The sequence below is a fragment of the Gopherus evgoodei genome, chromosome 1 (assembly GCF_007399415.2).
Source record: "Gopherus evgoodei ecotype Sinaloan lineage chromosome 1, rGopEvg1_v1.p, whole genome shotgun sequence".
NCBI classification, from domain to species: Eukaryota; Metazoa; Chordata; order Testudines; family Testudinidae; genus Gopherus; species Gopherus evgoodei.
Window position 1 is genome coordinate 261,852,684 of NC_044322.1, and position 19,442 is coordinate 261,872,125.

Here is a 19,442-nt window from a genome sequence, read left to right on the forward strand (position 1 = left end):
GCATTCAACTGGAGTAGGATCAAGCCCATAATCAGCAATTGTACTGAACATAAGAATGGCCATACTGGGTCAGACCAGTGGTCCATCTAGCCCAGTATCTTCTCTTCCAACAGTGGCTAGAGCCAGATACTTCAGAGGGAATGAACAGGACAGTGCAATTTTTTCAGTGATCCATCCCTTGTTGTCCAGTCCCAGCTTTTGGCATCTATGCATTAATAAACAGTCCGGGTTTGCTATGTGAAAAAGAGACAAATGCAGTGAGTATCGCACATAGCCAGATTGTAAAAACATAACTTTACAGGTGTTCCCTCATCCATCCACTTATATGCTGGTTGTACACTCTGCCTGTCTGCTGCCTCAGCAGGAGCGATCAGATGCTTGAGCAGCACAACACCACAAAGAAAAGTGATCTCTGGAGGAAAGGCATTCTGAGTCAATGGAAACAAATCATTGTGTATATATATTTTTTCAAATGTAGCTACTGCTTTACTCCAGGAAGTAAAAAAGTAGGGCCTGAGTCTACAGTCATTTTTCAGGCAAAACATTATTGATTTCAAAGTGAATTTTTCCTGGGTAAGGACTGCAGGGTCAAAGCTAGAATGTAAGGGATATTACATAACTGGTGAGTTTAACAGCTACAGTACTGTAACTACTATTTTTTGGATAGCGATCATGTTAGACAGCTATACACTATACAAAAATATATGTTGCACTAACTCTCATTTTTCTAAATAGTCCAGAATTTCTTTCCACTGTTTCTGAGCTGTTAGTAACCTCTGTTTTAACATGTAGACATATTCCTAGGAATGTCACAAAAATGTCATGGATACAGTATACTACTCATATTTTATATGGTATCTAAATAAATGAAAAGTTATGGTAATAGCATGGTATACCAATAGTGCATTACAATTGTCTTCTTTTATCACTTTGCATATATCATCTTAGGCTTCAAATCTAGACTATCAGGAGTTACAAATTTTACCTCATTTCTTTAAACATTTTATTGATAATAATAGACTAATAGAATAACAAGTATTTCATTTTACCATCAGTGAAATGTTTTCTGTTAATAGACATTAATTATTTCTGATAAACCACAGCATTTGCTTAATCTTTTTCAGGTCTATTAGATGTACTTAAAATGGCAAACAGTTGGGCTATTGACTACAATAGCATGACAAGTTTATTTGTCTACAAGGGTGCTGAAAAAGTTCATGCTGCAATTTGTTAAAGATCTTTGTTAAGAAAAAAAATTCTATCTGAACTACGTCTTGGAAGATGACAAGCTATATAAACACAGAATTCCATTAAAACTATAATTATATTTTTCACACACTCTCTCCCCAAAGAAAATGTTTAAAATATTTTTTATGGTTCCTTGGGCTAGATTCCTAATCATGGCTGGTTTGTCATAAAAATTCGTAATTTGTCTTGTTTTGTTTTCAGTATATAGAACCTGTTCCAAAACCCATTGAAATCAATAGAAAGACTCCCTTTGACTTCAGTTGACTTTGGATCAGGCCCTAAGGGAATTCATCATGAATAGGGCCCTACCAAATTCACGGTCCATTTTGTTCAATTTCACAGCCACAGGATTTTTAAAATGCAAATTTCATGATTTCAGCTATTTACTTCGGAAATTTGATGGTGTAATTTTTGGGGTCCTGACCCATTAAGGAGTTGTAAGGGGGATTGGTAACTAGGGACACAAAGGAGGACCCAGCTAAAGGGAGGCACGTGATCCCCTCATGTGACTCATAGACTCATAGACTCATAGGTCAGAAGGGACCAATCTGATCATCTAGTCTGACCTCCTGCACAAGGCAGGCCACAGAACCCCACCCATCCAATTTTATAACAACCCCTATCCCAGGACCGAGTTATTGAAATCCTCAAAATTGGTTTGAAGACCTCAAGCTGCAGAGAAACCACCAGCAAGCGACCCGTGCCCCACGCTGCAGGGGAAGGCGAAAAATCTCCAGGGCCCCTGCCAATCCGCCCTGGAGGAAAATTCCTTCCCGACCCCAAATATGGCGATCAGCTAAACCCTGAGCATGTGGGCAAGAGTCACCAGCCAGCACCCAACAAGGAATTCTCTGCAGTAACTCAGTTCCCATTCCATCCAACATCTCCCCGCAGACCATTGAGCAGACCTATCTGGTGGTAATCCAAGATCAATTGCCCAAATTAACGATCCTATCATGACATCCCCTCCATGTACTTATCAAGCTTTGTCTTAAAGCCAGGAAAGTCTTTTGCCCCCACTACTTCCCTCAGAAGGCTGTTCCAGAACTTCACTCCCCTAATGGTTAGAAACCTTCGTCTAATTTCAAGTCTAAACTTCCTAATATCCAGTTTATACCCCTCCCCAACCTGTTCCCCACATGACCCCCATGTGACTCTGCCCTGCCCCCAGCCCAGGAACCCTGCACTCTCCCCATCCCTGCCCATCCCATGTTACCTGGCGGGGGAGAGGGTGCTCTGCTCCAGTCCTCCTGGCTTGTGTGGAGCCACTAATGCACTCTCCTAGGCAGCCTCCAGCCACACTGCCTCCCTGGGATGTTGCATGTAGTGCAGCATGCAGCGGCTGCTCTCTCCCAGGCAGCCTCCAGCCGCACAAAGTCTGCGAGCTGCAGCGTGGCCAGGAGGCTGGAAGAGGAGAGGATCTGGCCTTGCCTCTTCCCTTCCAGCTCTGGCCCTGTCCCTTCATCTTCCCAGCTGCTGGCCTTGCCTCCCTTAGTGTTTTGGGGAGGGTCATGTGACCATTCACCCCCCCTCCCCTACAGGTCACCTGCTGGCAACAGCCTGCCTTTAGAGCTGAGCAGCTGGAGAGTAGGGGTTACTGCCTGGGAGCCCAGCTCTGAAAGAAGAGCCACCACCAGCAACAACAGCACAGAAGTAAGGATGGCATGGTATGATATAAAGTGGGAGGGATAGCTCAATGGTCTGAGCATTGGCCTGTTTAAACCCAGGGTTGTAAGTTCAGCCCTTGAGGGGGCCACTTAGGGATCTGGGGCAAAAATCAGTACTTGGTCCTGCTAGTGAAGGCAGGAGGCTGGACTCAATGACTTTTCAAGGTCCCTTCCAGCTCTGTGAGATAGGTATATCACCATATATTATTCTTATTACTTCTGTGCTGCTGTCTGCAAAACTGGGCCCTCAGTCAGCAGCCACCCAGGTCTGAAGGCAGCACAGAAGTAAGAATGGCAATACTGTGACACCCCCTAAAATAACCTTGTAACCCCCCCTGCAACTCCCTTCTGGGTCAGGACCCCCAATTTGACAAATGCTGGTCTCCCCTGTGAAATCTATTTAGTATAACATAAAAGCACACAAAAGACCACATTTCACAGGGGGAGACCAGATTTCATGGTCCATGACGTGTTTTTCATGGCTGTGAATTTGGTAGGGTCTTAATCATGAACCTGTTGTCATGAGATAATTGACTACTTTGGAGAGAGTGATCAGCCTTAAGAGCAGGGCCAGCTCCAGGGTTTTTGCTGTCCCAAGCAGCAAAAAAAAAAAAAAAAAAGGCCACGATCACGATCTGCAGCTCTACCACCACCGCTTCAGTCTTCTGCGGCAATTCAGCAGCTGGTCCTTCGCTCCGAGAGGGAGTGAGGGACCCGCTGCCAAATTGCCACCGAAGACCCGGATGTGCCGCCCCTCACCGTTGGCCGCCCCAAGCAGCTGCTTGCTGGGCTGGTGCCTGCAGCTGGCCCTGCTTAAGAGTGAAGCCAAGGTTGCTTATTGCTTCAATAACTCGATGATAGTAATGGATTCTGAGAAAAGTTGCAATTGGTTTTAATCATATTTAAAAAACTAAGTTGTTAAATAAATTAATTGGGAACAATTTCAAACAAGAATAAATACCAGTACGAATATTCTAATTCTGCAGTGTTATATCATGGAATAATTACCCCAGGAGAACCATTCTTCTTGGCGGGGAAGAAACAGGTTTATAAAAAGCATATTCCACTGGACAATACCTTCCATTCCATTCCTCTCTTTTTACATCAAAATGTATTTGCATGTAAAGCGTATATTCCTTAGTTGCTTTTAGATTGTACTAGCTAGTGTCTCATGGCATACATTGGCTGTGTCACATGAGCAAAGAAGGCCAAATTAATCAAGAATGTAAGAGCTAACATCAGAGTTATGCAAAGTTGAGGCAAGAATTTATATTTTCTCATTAGACATAAAAACATGCATATATGTATGTATAAAAAACAAACAAACAAAAAAAAACCCTTAAATGTATGCAACTCACTTTGTCAAGGTGACTCAATTTCTCTCAAGAGGTGATCTGCATCTCAGAGGATCAGGTTTAAGTTAGTTTGATATAACCTGGAGAATTATTGAAAGAACAGAGCTATCACCATGTTATCCATTTTAATTTAAAAATGTATTCCTTATTGTAAATTAGATTTCTATTCTGAATTGGTACTTAGAACTTCAATACAGGCTGACACTTGGCATGCAAAGTCTAAGGGGGAAATACTAACTCTGTTGAAGTCAATGGGACCTTTCCATTGATGTCAGTGGGTATGTCTACATGCAATTAAACACCTGCACCTGGCCATGCAGTTGACTCGGACTTGCGGGGCTCCGGCTAAGGGGCTGTTTAATTGCAGTGTAGACTCCCGGGCTCAAGCTGCAATTTGAGCTCTGGGACCCTTCTACCTCACAGGGTCCCACAGCCTAGACTCCAGTCTAAGTCCGAACGTCTACACTGCAGTTAAACAGTCCTGCAAGCCCAGGTCAGCTGGCATGGGCCAGCTGCAGTTGTTTAATTGCAGTGTAGACATACCCGCACAGTGGGGCCAGGATTTCACCCTTAGAACCAAATAAATTATCTATGAGCATAACTCTGTTGACTTCAAATTCAGCTTCAGCTGAAGTACACCAGCAGAGAATTTACCCCTTTAAATAGAAAGAACGTTTTTAATATTACCAAAATTCAAAAATATCAACATGGCCATTTTTAAATTGCAGAAATGCCCAAACACTGATATTTCCAGTACTAGAGGCTTTCAGGTGCACAATTTAAAAACTTACTCTTATGACGCAATTAAGCTAGAATGTACTGCAACCATTTTAGATATTTTTGAGTATTTCTTTTTGTAAATGGCTGCTACAGTTTAGTGCCCATACATAGCACTACATAAGTAAAATATTTAATTAAAACTAATGGTTCCTATAGAGTAAATGGCATGCCTTAACTAATGTAAATATTTATTTGTGTACAGGTACATAGTAAGGCACTGGTGTGTAACTAGTCCATACTTGATAATTTTGCCTTTTAGAGTTTCAACATATGTATATATATATATATATATATATATATAATGCTACGTGTGTGGGTTTTTTCCTGTGTTGAAAAACACAAATATATATATATGTTTTAGCTTCGCCTGAAGCTATGTTTGGAAACATTTATTCTAAAAGTCAATTGACAATTTGACTGGCTTCACTGTGTACCCTAGACTAATTACAGAAAAAAGTCATATTTGTTTGTGCATATTAATATCACATATTAATTATAATTTTGTAGTGGTACTGGATCCCTGCCATTTACTTTCCATGTGCTTCTATTTCTTACATATTTTACATGACTAAGGATTAAAACATCATCTTGTCATAATTATGAACATAATTTCACCCAACAAGTTCTCTACTTTGGTGTTAGCAATTAAGTGCTTATTTCTCTTTCTCTCTCTCCCTTAGTTGCACAGTAAGGATTTTTGAATGTATATTGCCATCTAAGGTAAGCTTTCATATGGTTCTTGCATATGAAGCTTATGTCTGTTTTCACGTCATACAAAGCCTGCCAAGTATGGCATGATTTTCATTATGTCATTTAATGAAAATGTTTTTAAATCAATAATTTAATAATTAGAATTTATATTACACTATCCATAAACTAACAATTAACTCTTAATCTTTCCAATAATTGCTTGTTATAGAAACTCCTGTTAGTAGTACATCCACTTACTTTCTGCTAGTGAAAATGCTTCAACTGAATTTAACAGAGAATGGGTTAGGTTAATTACTTACCATAGAGAAAATACAAGTAACATAAGAGCATTTTTCATCTACAGTCAATTCTTTGCATCTAAGGATAGACTTCTAAATAAATGAGACCATTTTTATATCACTTAATTTTATTTAAAAATGAATGATTCTTATGAAAATTTGCATTACACAAGTTTTAAAGAATGCTATAAAGCATGCCATTTTTTGTCTGTATTAAGCATTTACCTAAGACTAGGAAAGCACAACTCTGAAAGAGTGATAGGGTTAAATGATGTAGCTCATTTATTTGGAGCTACAATTAAATAATATCTCCTTAGCAGGAAAATGTTGTTAATGGATATATTGGCTTGTCCTAAATTGTGTAAGTAGAATAAGATTATATCAATATTGGATCAGTCATTTTAATCTAGCTGAAATGTACAGTTTGCTCAGGTAGAGAGAATGATGTGTTCATCCTGAAAATGTACTTTTGCTTTAAAACTTTTGGTGTGCTACAGAAATGCCTCAGAAGGTAAGTATTATTAGGGGTTGGTTGTGTTTGCACCTTGCAGAAGTGAACATCCATGCAGACTTATAAAAGGTACAGTAGTAATGCAGTTTCTTTATCATGCATACCAACCTTCCCTATCGAGGAGGGGTGATCTCTTAATATTTTTAGCAAAATATTTGCCATTTTCCCACTGTCCCTCTCTGACAGTTCATGGGGTACCCAAGACTGAGACACACACCTTTTTACCACCTGCATCTAAGGAGAGGAAGCCTTGTCTCAGGTAGTTCAGTGTTAGCTCTCTAATATCACCAGCCTGCTAGCCACTCAGGCACTCTCCTCTGGGCTAATCCAGTGTTGTCATCATCTTGTAAGTTAGCATTAGGTGCACCCTTGTCCCCAAGTCCCTTTGAATCATTCTCCTGTGATATCCATCTCCTGACACTGGCTACTCACAGAAATCCCAGGTCCTCTGCTCTTCGCGGAGCAGTGTACCCCAATTGGCTAGTTTTACCTTAAACCACTGCTCCAGTAAAATCACACTGTATGCGTGAGCACTTACAACAAAACAAGATTAGGTTTATTTAAAAAAGGAGAGTTAACTAGAAACAAGAGAGAGTGGTGAAAGCATGGTACAATACAAAACAAAATCATAAAATTCAAAGCTGGGTCTAAAACCAGACCCACACACAATGAAAAATGTAAAATTTTCTCTTGTATCTAAATATATTAAAATCTATTTTAAAGGTCTCAAGCCAACCTGTGCTCTCCATCACACCAGGCTAGATTCTGGATCACTCCATTGTCTTCATGATAGCCCCAGGTTTACATTGTGCCAGTGTAACTAAAAACAGGTTTGGTCCTATCTCTTTACCCATACAGTGCCAGATCCAAAGCAATATGCCTTCCAAACTCAGGAAGCCCTGAGAGGCTGTGGATGTTGACTGTGCTGTAGGATACTTATTCAGTAGACACTGCTGCCTGTCAAAGTTCCAAAGCAAGCCCAATTCCCCAGATACAAGAAACAGAGCTTTCCAGAGGGTCGGAAGGGACAAAGCAACACACAGCACAGTGAGACCCCTCAGTTCTTATTGGGACCTACCACCTTTGTCACCTCTGTCCAGCTTGTCCTGGTCTATCCCTCCATGAATGCAAGTCAATGCCATACCATTCTATTTTGTTGAGAGCACATTCTTTCCATTTCTGGACAAAGAGTTTTGTCATGGGATTAGCCCAGCACATTTTCAGTCTGCCCAGCGGTCACTTGTGGTCTCTGGGGATCCAGTCACTGATGAGGGTTATCCACTTATTGTCTTGTCTGCGGACTACATGACCCGCACATCTTCGCTTTGCATCATATATCACCTGCACTACACTGGTCACCTCTGTATGCCTTCTGATCTCCTCACTTGGTATGTGATCACGCAGCTATATCTTACACATTCGCCTTTCTATTGCTCTCTGGGTAAGTGAATTTTTCTTCCTCTGCTTTTGTCATTGACCAGCTTTCCGCTCTGTATATCATTGCTGTCAGAACAGTGACCTTAAACAGTTCTTTCCTTTTCTTTATGGGCAGTTCATCATCTGTTAGACATGTCTTTATTTTGTTAAAACTTGCCACCCTGCCTTTCATCTCCTACTGCATTCCCCTTTGAATGAGTTGTCTCTGCTCAGCTGCTGACCGAGGTAAATATATTTTCGACCTCCTTGATTTCTTTCCCATTTACAATGATGATTCCTTCTGCACAATGCTCATTACACATCCACTTCATCTTTGACATCTTCACTTCCAACGCGATATCATGAGAAAGTCTTTGCAGTTTCTGCAATTTGTTCTCCAGTTCTGCTGTGTCCTTTGCCAGTATTACACAGTCATCAGTGAAGAGAAGATGCATTAGCTGTTCTCCATCAATTCTGATTCCTTCTTCCCAGTTCAATTTCTTGAACAGCGACTCCAGTATTGCTGCAAACAGCTTCAGTGAGATTGTGTCGCCCTTGTCTGACTCCTCTGCACATAGTAATAATGCAGGGGACATATAATAATGTTAACTCTGTCGAGCAATTGCGGTTAATTTCTTCCAGCAAGTCGATGTACCTAGGGTCAGTTCTGAGCGCATTGACTACAACGTTGATCTCTACAGAGTTGAATGCCTTTTTTTAGTTGACAAATGCAATACACAATGGTACTTTGTATTCCTTGCATTTTTCGATGAGCTGCCAAACTGAGTGGATGTGATCAATTGTCGAATACCCCGAGCGGAAACCAGCTTGTTCTCTGCTTTCGTGAATTTCAAGATCCTTCTTAATCTGATTAAGTATGATGTAGATGAAGACTTTATACACTTGAGAGAAGTGTGATTGGACAGTAGTTGCTCAGTTCTTCTGGATCGCCTTTCTTCATCAATAGTATTGTTTTCATTTTCTTCCATGCATCTGGAACATGCTTGCTATTGATGTAGATGGTGAACTGCTGTGCCAACGCTTTGAAGAGAGTATCTTCCCCTACTTTGAGATATTCCGGCCAAACATTGTTCACTCCCAAACTTCTCCCTTTCTTTATGTTACAAACTGCATATTCAGTTTCTTCCCACATAACGTCAGGAATTTCTTCTGTAACCTGCTGCCTTGACGGTGTATGCTGGATGCAAAGAGTAGAGGTCATTGTAGAATTTTGTACATATTTCATTCATCTTGCTCCTTTTCAATGTCCTTTCACCATTTTCATTTTTCAGCACTGCCAGGATGATCTATTTCAGCCTAACATCTCTTTGTACCTTCTTCAGACTCTCATTCTTTTTGGACTCCTCTCTCAATTTCTTCTTTCTAAAGTCTTTGTAGTCTTCTTTGATAGTCACACAAATTTCTTTGCACAGTGTTCTGTATTCTTCACCCATTTTTCCTTCTAATTTCATGCACGCCCTCCTCGCCATCAGATTCATAGTTTCCTCGCTGATCCTCTGCTTGCGTCCCAGCGTTTTCAATGCCTTTGTCTTCTTAGTTGCTGAGATTATCTGTGAGATAAACTCTTTATAGTCCTCCTCGATGTCCTTGTTGACCTTATACTCAAGGTCCATTTCACTCACTTCCTGTGCAAATGCCTCTTCACTGAAGTGCCATTTTTGCTTCAGTTTCTGGCTTCTCTTAACTCAGTCTTGGGACCTGTGGGAACTACCATAATATAATTTTTTAATAATAAAGCTACAGGAAGCTGGGAAACAATCACATCACTATGAATAGCAGCCCACTTGACAAATTCTTCCACAGGGGACTCCCCAAACCTGGGTGGGCTCCTCACACTTATGGCTTTCATTGGCTTCAGTGGCTAGCACTAGATGTTTGTAGGAGAGGTCATGAATGAGCCATAATTTTAGGGGAAACTGTAGCAAACTTTGAACACTAGTAACTGATTTACATTTTCAAGGTGCTGCCCGCAACAAAAAAAGTTAAATGTATCACCTTAAAAAAAAACCTCACAATTACTGAGATGTGTCTTGACAATTCTGTTTTTCCTCAGAATCAAGGAAGAGAGGAAATGGAGGAAGCACATCCTCAGGCTTCACACCTCTCAAAGACCAGCAGTATTTGACAGTATTCATTAATTCATTGTGTGGAGTGCCTACTGCCAGTTTGGAAGGAGCATATGCAGTGTACCCATGGCTCCTCTCCAAATGTTGACCCTGCAGTCTTTCCATGTACATTAACTCCCCTCCACACAATGCAGAAGAGGAGCATATGGCCTTAGTGATTTCCTTAAGGTCATGGTATCAGAAAAAGGTTTCACTTTCCAGAGTTGCTGGCTCCCACTCCTGTGCTCATACTAGAATAAGGGCCAGTGCCATACTGAAGGTGCCGAAACTAAAATGAAAGCTCACTGCTGTATCTTAGGAGAATTTTTTACTATAGAAACAGGAATAATACTCATGCCAATTCTACTTCATTTATTTGAGAATTTATGGTCAGATTTTCAAAGAACTTTTTGAAAATCAGGCTACTTAATTAGGTGCCTAAATATGAGCTTCAAAACCTAAATTCAGGCATCTGTTTTTGAAAATCCTGGCCTTTTTCTGTAATTCTTTCATACACATAAATAAGTTACACATACTTCAGTCAAATTCCAAGAGGTATAGTAAATATTTTGCTAAATGTTTATTATAAACTCCAGCACCAATAATGTGAATCTGCATTTCTTGTCTTTTTTCTGCGTGTCAAGTGTTCTCTGCACTGGACTTTCTTAGTCAAATTCTACCCTAAGATACACTTCATGCAACTCCATAGAAATGAACAGGGTTGTCTGAGATGAAGCTATACATTGTGTATCGGTAGGGTTGCATTTTGTTGCAACTGATGACTGACTCTGGCCCATTACAGGTGAAATACACCCCTTTGCAAGGGGCCAGCACAAGTTCCATGCACCACTTAAAATCCCAACTTAGGGCTTAAATTCTGAGGAACCTTTGTGCTGGCCTGTTGCACAGGGGTAAATTTCACCATGTGTCAAGAGAAAATATAGCATAGGGACTGACTAGATCTCTGTCACTTAACTGGGTCAATATTTTTCACAGAGAGCCAGAGAAATATTTGAAAAAAAATCTATTTCTCCTGGTAATTTTAACCATTCGGTTGTCTTGTTTCTTGTCCATAGGTGGACTTTCGTTCTTCAGACTGTTAATGCAAGGGGTGCCTCCGCATATCATTCATTCATATATGCAAGAAATGCAAGCAGGCAACCCTGAGGGAAAGTGAGATCCCGTCCACAGTGCTTTCCCGCTACTGCATTGGAAACTGGTAGCCAGCATTACAGCATTTTAATTCCTGCAATAGCATCACAACAGTGTGCCTCTCTGCTTTTTTCCCCCTTCCTGCTGCTGAAAATAAAAGTTACGCATGGATTGCTTTGGGGTTGAAATTGAAGCCAAGACACATTTTGTAACATTCAGCATTGTTTTCTGTTTGATAATGTGTTTTGTTTGTTTTTTAATGAGAAAGGAGAAGAAGCCACGTAATACGCATGAGAAGACAATCTTCTACTTTGTACTTTGTAGGGCTAGGCATATTTTTGTCAGAGTGAAAGTAGACTGATCAACCAATGGCAATCCAGTAGGGCCTTGACGTACATACCTTTTTTGATAATGGAGCTTATTCATCTAACAGTAGTTCAAAATAATACGGTTTTGCTATCAACTGACTGTTTAATACGAATGCATTTAATGGTCATTTCAGTTGAATATTTCTTCATCTAGATGATTTATATTTCTTATGACTCACCCACAAATCAAGTTTCTTTCAACTGAAATTAAAGTGTTTTATTTAATGTACAATAAACATGAAGTGTTTAAGACCTACCAAAATGCTGTTTATTGATTGTCATTTTACATTATCTCACCATATTACTATTTAAGAACATAAGAATGGCCATACTGGGTCAAACCAAAGGCCCATCTAGCCCAATATCCTGTCTTCCAGGAGTGACCAATGCCAGGTGCCTCAGAGGGAAAGAACAGAACAGGTAATCATCAACTGATCTATCCCATTGCCCATTCCCAGCTTCTGGCAAACAGAGGCTAGGGACACCATCGCTGCCTATCCTGGCTAATAGCCATTGATGGAACTATCCTCCATGAACTTATCTAGTTCATTTTTGAACCCTGTTATAGTTTTGGCCTTCACAGCATCCTCTGGCAAGGAGTTCCACGGGTTGACTGTGCATTGTGTGAAAAAATACTTCCTTTTGTTTGTTTTAAACCTGTTGCCTATTAATTTCATTTGGTGGCCCCTATTTCTTGTGTTATAAGGAGTAAATAACACTTCCTTATTTACTTTCTCCACAGCAGTCATGATTTTATAGACCTCTATCATATCCCCCCTTAGTTGTCTCTTTTCCAAGCTGAAAAGTCCCAGTCTTATTAATCTCTCCTCATATGGAAGCCATTCCATACCCCTAATAATTTTTGTTGCCCTTTTTCTGAACCTTTTCCAATTCCAATATATCTTTTTTGAGACGGGACAACCACATCTGCAAACAGTATTCAAGATGTGGGTATATCATTGATTTATATAGAGGCAATATGATATTATCTATCCCTTTCTTAATGATTCCCAACATTCTGTTAGCTTTTTTGACTGCCAGTGCACATTGAGTAGCTGTTTTCAGAGAACTAGCCACAATGACTCCAAGATCTCTTTCTTGAGTGGTAACAGCTAATTTAGACCCTATCATTTTATATGTATATTGGGATTATGTTTTCCAATGTGCATTACTTTGCATTTATCAACATTAAATTTCATTTGTCATTTTGTTGCCCAGTCACCCAATTTTGTGAGATCCTTTTGTAGCTCTTTGCAGACTGCTTAGGACTTAACTATTTTGCGTAGTTTTGTATCATCTGCAAATTTTGCCACCTCACTGTTTACCCACTTTTCAAGATCATTTATGAATATGCTGAATAGGACTGGTTCCAGTACAGACCCCTGGGGGACAACAGTATTTACCTTTCTCCATTCTGAAAACTGACCATTTATTCCTAGCTTTTGTTTCTTATCTTTTAACCAGTTACCAAATCATGAGAGGACCTTCCCTTTTACCCCATGACAGTTCAATTTGCTTAAGAACCTTTGGTGAGGGACCTTGTCAAAGGCTTTCTGGAAATCTAAGTACACTATATACACCGGATCCCCCATTTTCCACATGTTTGTTTACCCCCGAAAGAATTCTAGTTGATTGATGAGGCATAATTTCCCTTTATAAAAAACATGCTGACTGTTCCCCAACAAATAAAGTCCACAGGACTCTTTTCTACTTTTATAGATCCAGACTAACACAGCTACCCCTCTGATACCCAACAAATTATGTTCATTTATGTGTCTTACAATTTTGTTCTTTACTATAGTTTCAACCAGTTTGTCTGGTACTGAAGTCAAGATTACTGGCCTGTAATTGCTGGGATCACCTGTGAAGCCCTTTTTAAAAATTGGCGTCACATTATCTATCCTCCAGTCATCTGGTACAGAAGTTGATTTAAATGATAGGTTACAAACTATAGTTAGTAGTTCTGCAATTTTACATTTGAGTTCCTTCAGCACTCTCGGGTGAATACCATCTGGTCATGGTGACATATTGCTGTTTAATTTATCGATTTGTTCCAAAACCTCCTCTAATGACATCTCACTCAGTGACAGTTCCTCAGATTTGTCACCTAAAAAGAATAGCTCAGGTTTGGGAATCTCCCTCACATCCTCAGCCATGAAGACTAATGCAAAGAATTCATTTAGTTTCTCTGCAATGGCCTTATGATCCTTGAGTGCATCCTTTAGCATCTCGATCATCCAATGGCCCCCACTGGTTGTTTATCAGGTTTCCTGCTTCTGATGTACTTAAAAAAAAATGTTTGCTATTACTTTTTGAGTCTTTCGCTAGCTGTTCTTCAAATTATTTTTTGGCCTTCCTAATTATATTTGTACACTTTATTTGCCAGGGTTTATGCTTCTTTCTATTTTCCTCACTAGAATTTAACTTCAACTTTTTAAAGGATGCCCTTTTCTCTCTCCCTCCTTCTTTTGTTTTCTTTTAGCATTTAATTTCCACATTGCAGATGTGACAGCGATAACCAGGATACCATTGTGCTAGGTGTTCCACAAGTACATATGAAAACATGCTCTTTGACCCAAAGAGCTTACAGTCTAAGACAAATGGCATACAAAAGTGGGGGAAGATATATACTATTTTATATTTGCAGTGCTTTTAATTATAATAGTAATAGTGACAACTCTCCTTATCTTTTCACCAACCTGTCCCTCCCCAATTCACTGATTCCTTATACACATCGCAGCAGATGTGTAATTCATAACCATACTGCTATTCAGGTTCTTTCCTCATCATGCAAGATGAAAATCAAGGGTAAGATTTATATAGAATTTTTTTGATTAGCTAAAATAGTTACACTAATTTCCCAGTGCTAGGAACTTTAACCTCCAAGAGAAGCAAGTGGTAGCATTTAATGAATGTGGCGTTTTCCTTTAGCTCTCCGCTGAACTCTGTGAAACATACAAGACGTGGGGTAACAAATAATTTGGCTGGGTTCTCAGTTATGTTCTGTCCTGCCATTTATTTACTGATTGTTACTCCAACAATATGCATAGGCTAGGTTATGAAGTGCAGTCTTGTTCAAAGGTTTATCATGTGGTTGGAATAACTGGTTGATGCAATAATAGAGAAAGCATACAGAAATTGCAACACAGCAGCTGTCTGATGTTGGAAGAAGCATTAACATGAAAATAACCATTAGATAAAAATTATGAAACTGTAAATGTGCTATTATAATTAAGACATTCTTTGCTGCAGGCATTTTCATTGTCACTGGCAAGTCACTGCTGAGCTAGTGTTTCTGCACTGTTTTATAAGCATCTGGTTATCATTTCCTCCTTCACCTTGGCAACTTGAATATCCTCATGCCCTTTGCTCTGCTAAGCTTCCTGGTCTTGATACCCTTTTCATTTCCTTCTCCTCCTACTCCCATTTTCATGCTTTCTATGCATGACAGGAACTCCCACTACTAGTGCTCCAGGCACCAAACTTTCATTTCAGATCTCACTAAAATACCCACCTCTGCTTGAAGCCAACAAATAAAACCATGCAAAATATCAAATTCAAATGAGGGGAAAATGGAATAAAACATGAAAGATATCGCCTTCCTCTGCATTCCCTCAATTAATCTTGTCTTTCTGTACCTTCTAGATTAAGCTCTTTGAGACAGGGGCTTTCTTGATCTTTGTCTTTAATGCTGCACCAAGCACTTTGTCTTCATTTATAGAATAAAAAACAATAGATTGATTATTAGGGCCAGACCCTGAGCTGTGGCTAGAAGTGTTCAGTCCTCTTTGGTGGTGGGGTGCATTTGTGTGCATAGCCTCCTATGCTATGTGCATGTGTTTATGTGCACAGCTTTATGCCCACTTTATGCTTTTTCAATCATGGAGCCATGCATTTGTCAATCTACTGACCAGTATAAATTTGAGGTGCCTTAGGCCATTTGCTCCTGAATGCTGCTCTCATTTATGCCAAGTGTCAACAAAGAGCCATTCCAGCAGCTGGAAATCCCAGTTATGCTCTATGCATTGGCAACTGGATAGAGATGGTGTTAGAGCTTCTACATCACTCAAGAATCTCCCTAGAGTACAAGGATCCTCTGGTGACTAGATCCACTCGCTTAAGGGCAGTTTTGCAGATCCGAAGAGGCACAGAGCTGCTGCTTCATGTTGCAGGAATCTGAGCTTCAGTCCCACAGACTCTTACCACAATTGTTCCTTCTGATAAACGCAGATGCACCTTTTACTTTCTTTGAAGCATCCAATTAGGCCCAGCAAACGTCTGTATGTTAAATATAAAGGTCAAATAGAACCAGTTAAACAGATTATTTACAGTGTGCCATTGGCACACATGACAAATGAGACCTTGGCCTAGGGAACTTACAAGCCAAGGCCGTAGTCCAGCAATTGACAACTTGTGGATGGAATAATGCATCCAACAAAGAGCCCCACTAGGGAGACCACTTTTGTTGGATGGAAATAAGGGAAAACCACATGAAAAATAGGAGACAATATTGTATTTTAAGGGACATTTTAGGGAAACACCATGTTCCCTAGCATGTACAGTTCTGGGCACCGCATTTCAAGAAAGATGTGGAGAAATTGGAGAGGGTCCAGAGAAGAGCAACAAGAATGATTAAAGGTCTTGAGAACATGACCTATGAAGGAAGGCTGAAGGAATTGGGTTGGTTTAGTTTGGAAAAGAGAAGACTGAGAGGGGACATGATAGCAGTTTTCAGGTATCTAAAAGGCTGTCATCAGGAGGCGGGAGAAAACTTGTTCACCTTAGCCTCTAATGATAGAACAAGAAGCAATGGGCTTAAACTGCAGCAAGGGAGATTTAGGTTGAACATTAGGAAAAAGTTCCTAACTGTCAGGGTAGTTAAACACTGGAATAGATTGCCTAGGGAAGTTGTGGAATCTCCATCTCTGGAGATATTTAAGAGTAGGTTAGATAAATATCTATTAGGGATGGTCTAGACAATATTTGGTCCTGCCATGAGGGCAGGGGACTGGACTCGATGACCTCTCGAGGTCCCTTCCAGTCCTAGAGTCTATGAGTCTATGAGTCTATATCACGTATTTTTCTCTCAAGTGTACATTTCTCCTGTCCTTAAGTATACAATGCAATTATCATAAGCTTCAATTTAATGTTTAAAATGGTCAAGGAACAATCCTTAAAATAAGGGATAGGTGATCACCCCAATCCCCATTGACTTCAGTGGGACTCCATGTGAGCGTAGCAATCTGCCCATGCATTATAAATTGTAGAGTTGGGGCCTAAATAAAGTGGAGAACATAACAATGACAGACCAAGACGTGCAAAAGAGAAGAGAGGAAATAGGAATAGAAAATAAGGGGTAAATTGGGTAACCTTGTGTTTTGTATCAATGAGACACAGTCATAAATGGTTCTCTTTGAAGCCACTGGGCTCCGTGTGGGCAGAGGCATCCACCCACATGGCACTCATTGCAGGACTGCGGCTCATATTAGCATCTAGTTTAATTTGTATGATTTATCCACACTTATGCTGCTACAAAGTTATCATTAGTTTCTTTAAAAAAATCTGTTACTCCTAACCACATTTCTGTTTAACTAAACCTATTTCTCCAACTCATACCAGTCTCCCTGCTGATTAACATTTTCTCAAATAAGGTTAAAAATATAAGATACCTCTCTTACATTAAGGAATCTCGCTAACAGAAATTTCACCCAGTGACCATGGAGACAGTGACTCCTACTCTCCCTGTAAAGGAACTCCACACTCCGTACAGCCACTAGTCATTTGATTCCATCTACAGAAATGTGCATGGCACTCAAGACAACACAGAGAAGCATCCCAAGTATTTTAGAGTGCACCACTGAAAATTAACAGTCATAAAAACATGACCATACTCAGAACAGGTCTAAACATCATGGTATTAAAAAAACTGAAGGCCTCAGGTGCCACGTCTACCAACAGTAGAGCCAAAATGATGTTAGGAACAGTACACATTTTTTATTCCTAATAACCCAAGCGCAGACAATGCCAAATAGGCAGCCCTTCATTGACTGGTCAGGCAATACAAGCCCTGATCCTGCAAAGTCTTAAGTATGTACTTAACTATACACACAATAGACCCCCCATTGAAGTGAATGGGAATACTGGTGTGCACAAAGTTCAAAAGGGAAAAGTAGAATATTGGAACAGCAATAGTGAAAAAAGCTTAGATTTAACTGTACTTACCTATGCAGATATGCAATAGACTAGAGAATGAATACAGGGCCTCATATTTTGGTCTCAAAATTAATGGAAATTGACTTGAAGAGGAAATATAGGATTGAACTAGATAGGAAAGGAATTTCAAGCAGATTAAAAACTGGCTGGAGGACCACAAACAAAGGGTAATGAAAGATAAACACTACCATTTTAATTTAGGAGCGGTTATCTGGTCAGATGCAGCAAGATCAGAGTTCAGCTCAGCCTAATAATCCTCTCCCCTATTCTTTATCTGCTTTCTTTCTTTAATCAAAAACTCAACAGCTTCTAAGTGCCCTCTGCAATGGTCTGAAAGAAATCCAAAATGGCGATCCAGACATTCATAGAATGAGTTCCTCCTGTGGAAGGGATTGTTAGTTAGCAGGCCCATAAGTATACAGCTCATGGTATGAGAGCAATGATTCTAGGTTAGTTTTGAAGAAACAGAAGAGTTTCTGGCTGCTTATCTTAGGCTGGTGACAGAGAGTTTTCTTTTTGTATATACTTCATGTGCATTTGATGTCAGGTAGTGTAGGTTATTTTCATTCACTCTCTCTTATAGTCTGTTAATACTTTCAGTAATAATAATAATTAGGACTGTCAAGTGCTTAAAAAAATTAATCGTGCGATTAATCGCACTGTCAAACAATAATAGAATAACATTTATTTAAATATTTTTGGATGTTTTCTACATTTTCAAATATATTGATTTCAGTTACAACACAGAATACAAAGTGTATTAGTATAAGCTCACTTTATTTTTATTACAAACATTTGCACTGAAAAAAACAAAACAATATTTTTCAGTTCACCTAATACAAGTAATGTAGTGCAATCTCTTTTTTATGAAAGTTGAACTTACAAATGTAGAATTATTTACAAAAAATGCATTAAAAAATAAAACAATGTATAACTTTACAGCCTACAAGTCCACACAGTCCTACTTCAGCCAATCACTCAGACAAACAAGTTTGGTTACAATTTGCAGGAGACAATGCTGTCCGCTTCTTGTTTAGTGTCACCTGAAAGTAAGAACAGGTGTTTGCATGGCACTATTGTAGCTGGTGTCGCAAGACATTTATGTGCTAAAGTGTCGTATGTTCCTTCATGCTTCAACTACCATTCCAGAGGACATGCATCCATGCTGATGATGGGTTCTACTCGATAACGATCCAAAGCAGAATGGACCGACGCATGTTCATTTTCATCATCTGAGTCAGATGCCACAAGCGGAAGGTTGATACTTTTTTTTTTTTTTGGATGGTTCGAGTTCTGTAATTTCTACATCTGAGTGTTGCTCTTTTAAGACTTCTGAAAGCATGCTCCACACCTCGTCCATCTCAGATTTTAGACAGCACTTCAGATTCTTAAACCTTTTGTCCAGTGCTGTAGCTATTTTTAGAAATCTCACATTAGCATCTTCTTTGTGTTTTGTCAAATCTGCAGTGAAAGTGTTCTTAAAACCAACATGTGCTGGGTCATCATCTGAGACTGCTATAACATGAAATATATGAGAGAATACAGGTAAAACAGAACAGCAGACAAAAAGTTCTCCCCCAAGGACTTTGGGCTCAAATTTAATTAGTGCATTTTATT

General features: G+C 39.7%; 1 protein-coding gene across 4 annotated transcripts in view; it reads left to right on the forward strand.

Annotated features, from left to right (window-relative positions):
• MYBPC1 (myosin binding protein C, slow type) overlaps positions 1 to 11,874 on the forward strand; it is a 112,962-nt gene extending 101,088 nt beyond the window's left edge. For 3 of the 4 annotated variants that reach the window (XM_030544292.1, XM_030544300.1, XM_030544305.1), the window contains one exon: positions 11,169 to 11,874. In XM_030544292.1, the coding sequence (XP_030400152.1) occupies positions 11,169 to 11,269 (101 nt within the window). In that variant the 3' untranslated portion in view covers positions 11,270 to 11,874. Of the gene's footprint in view, positions 1 to 5,730; positions 5,771 to 11,168 lie in introns of all 4 variants that reach the window. The other variant, XM_030544304.1, reaches the window with a different exon arrangement.
• The last annotated feature ends 7,568 nt before the right edge of the window (positions 11,875 to 19,442 follow it).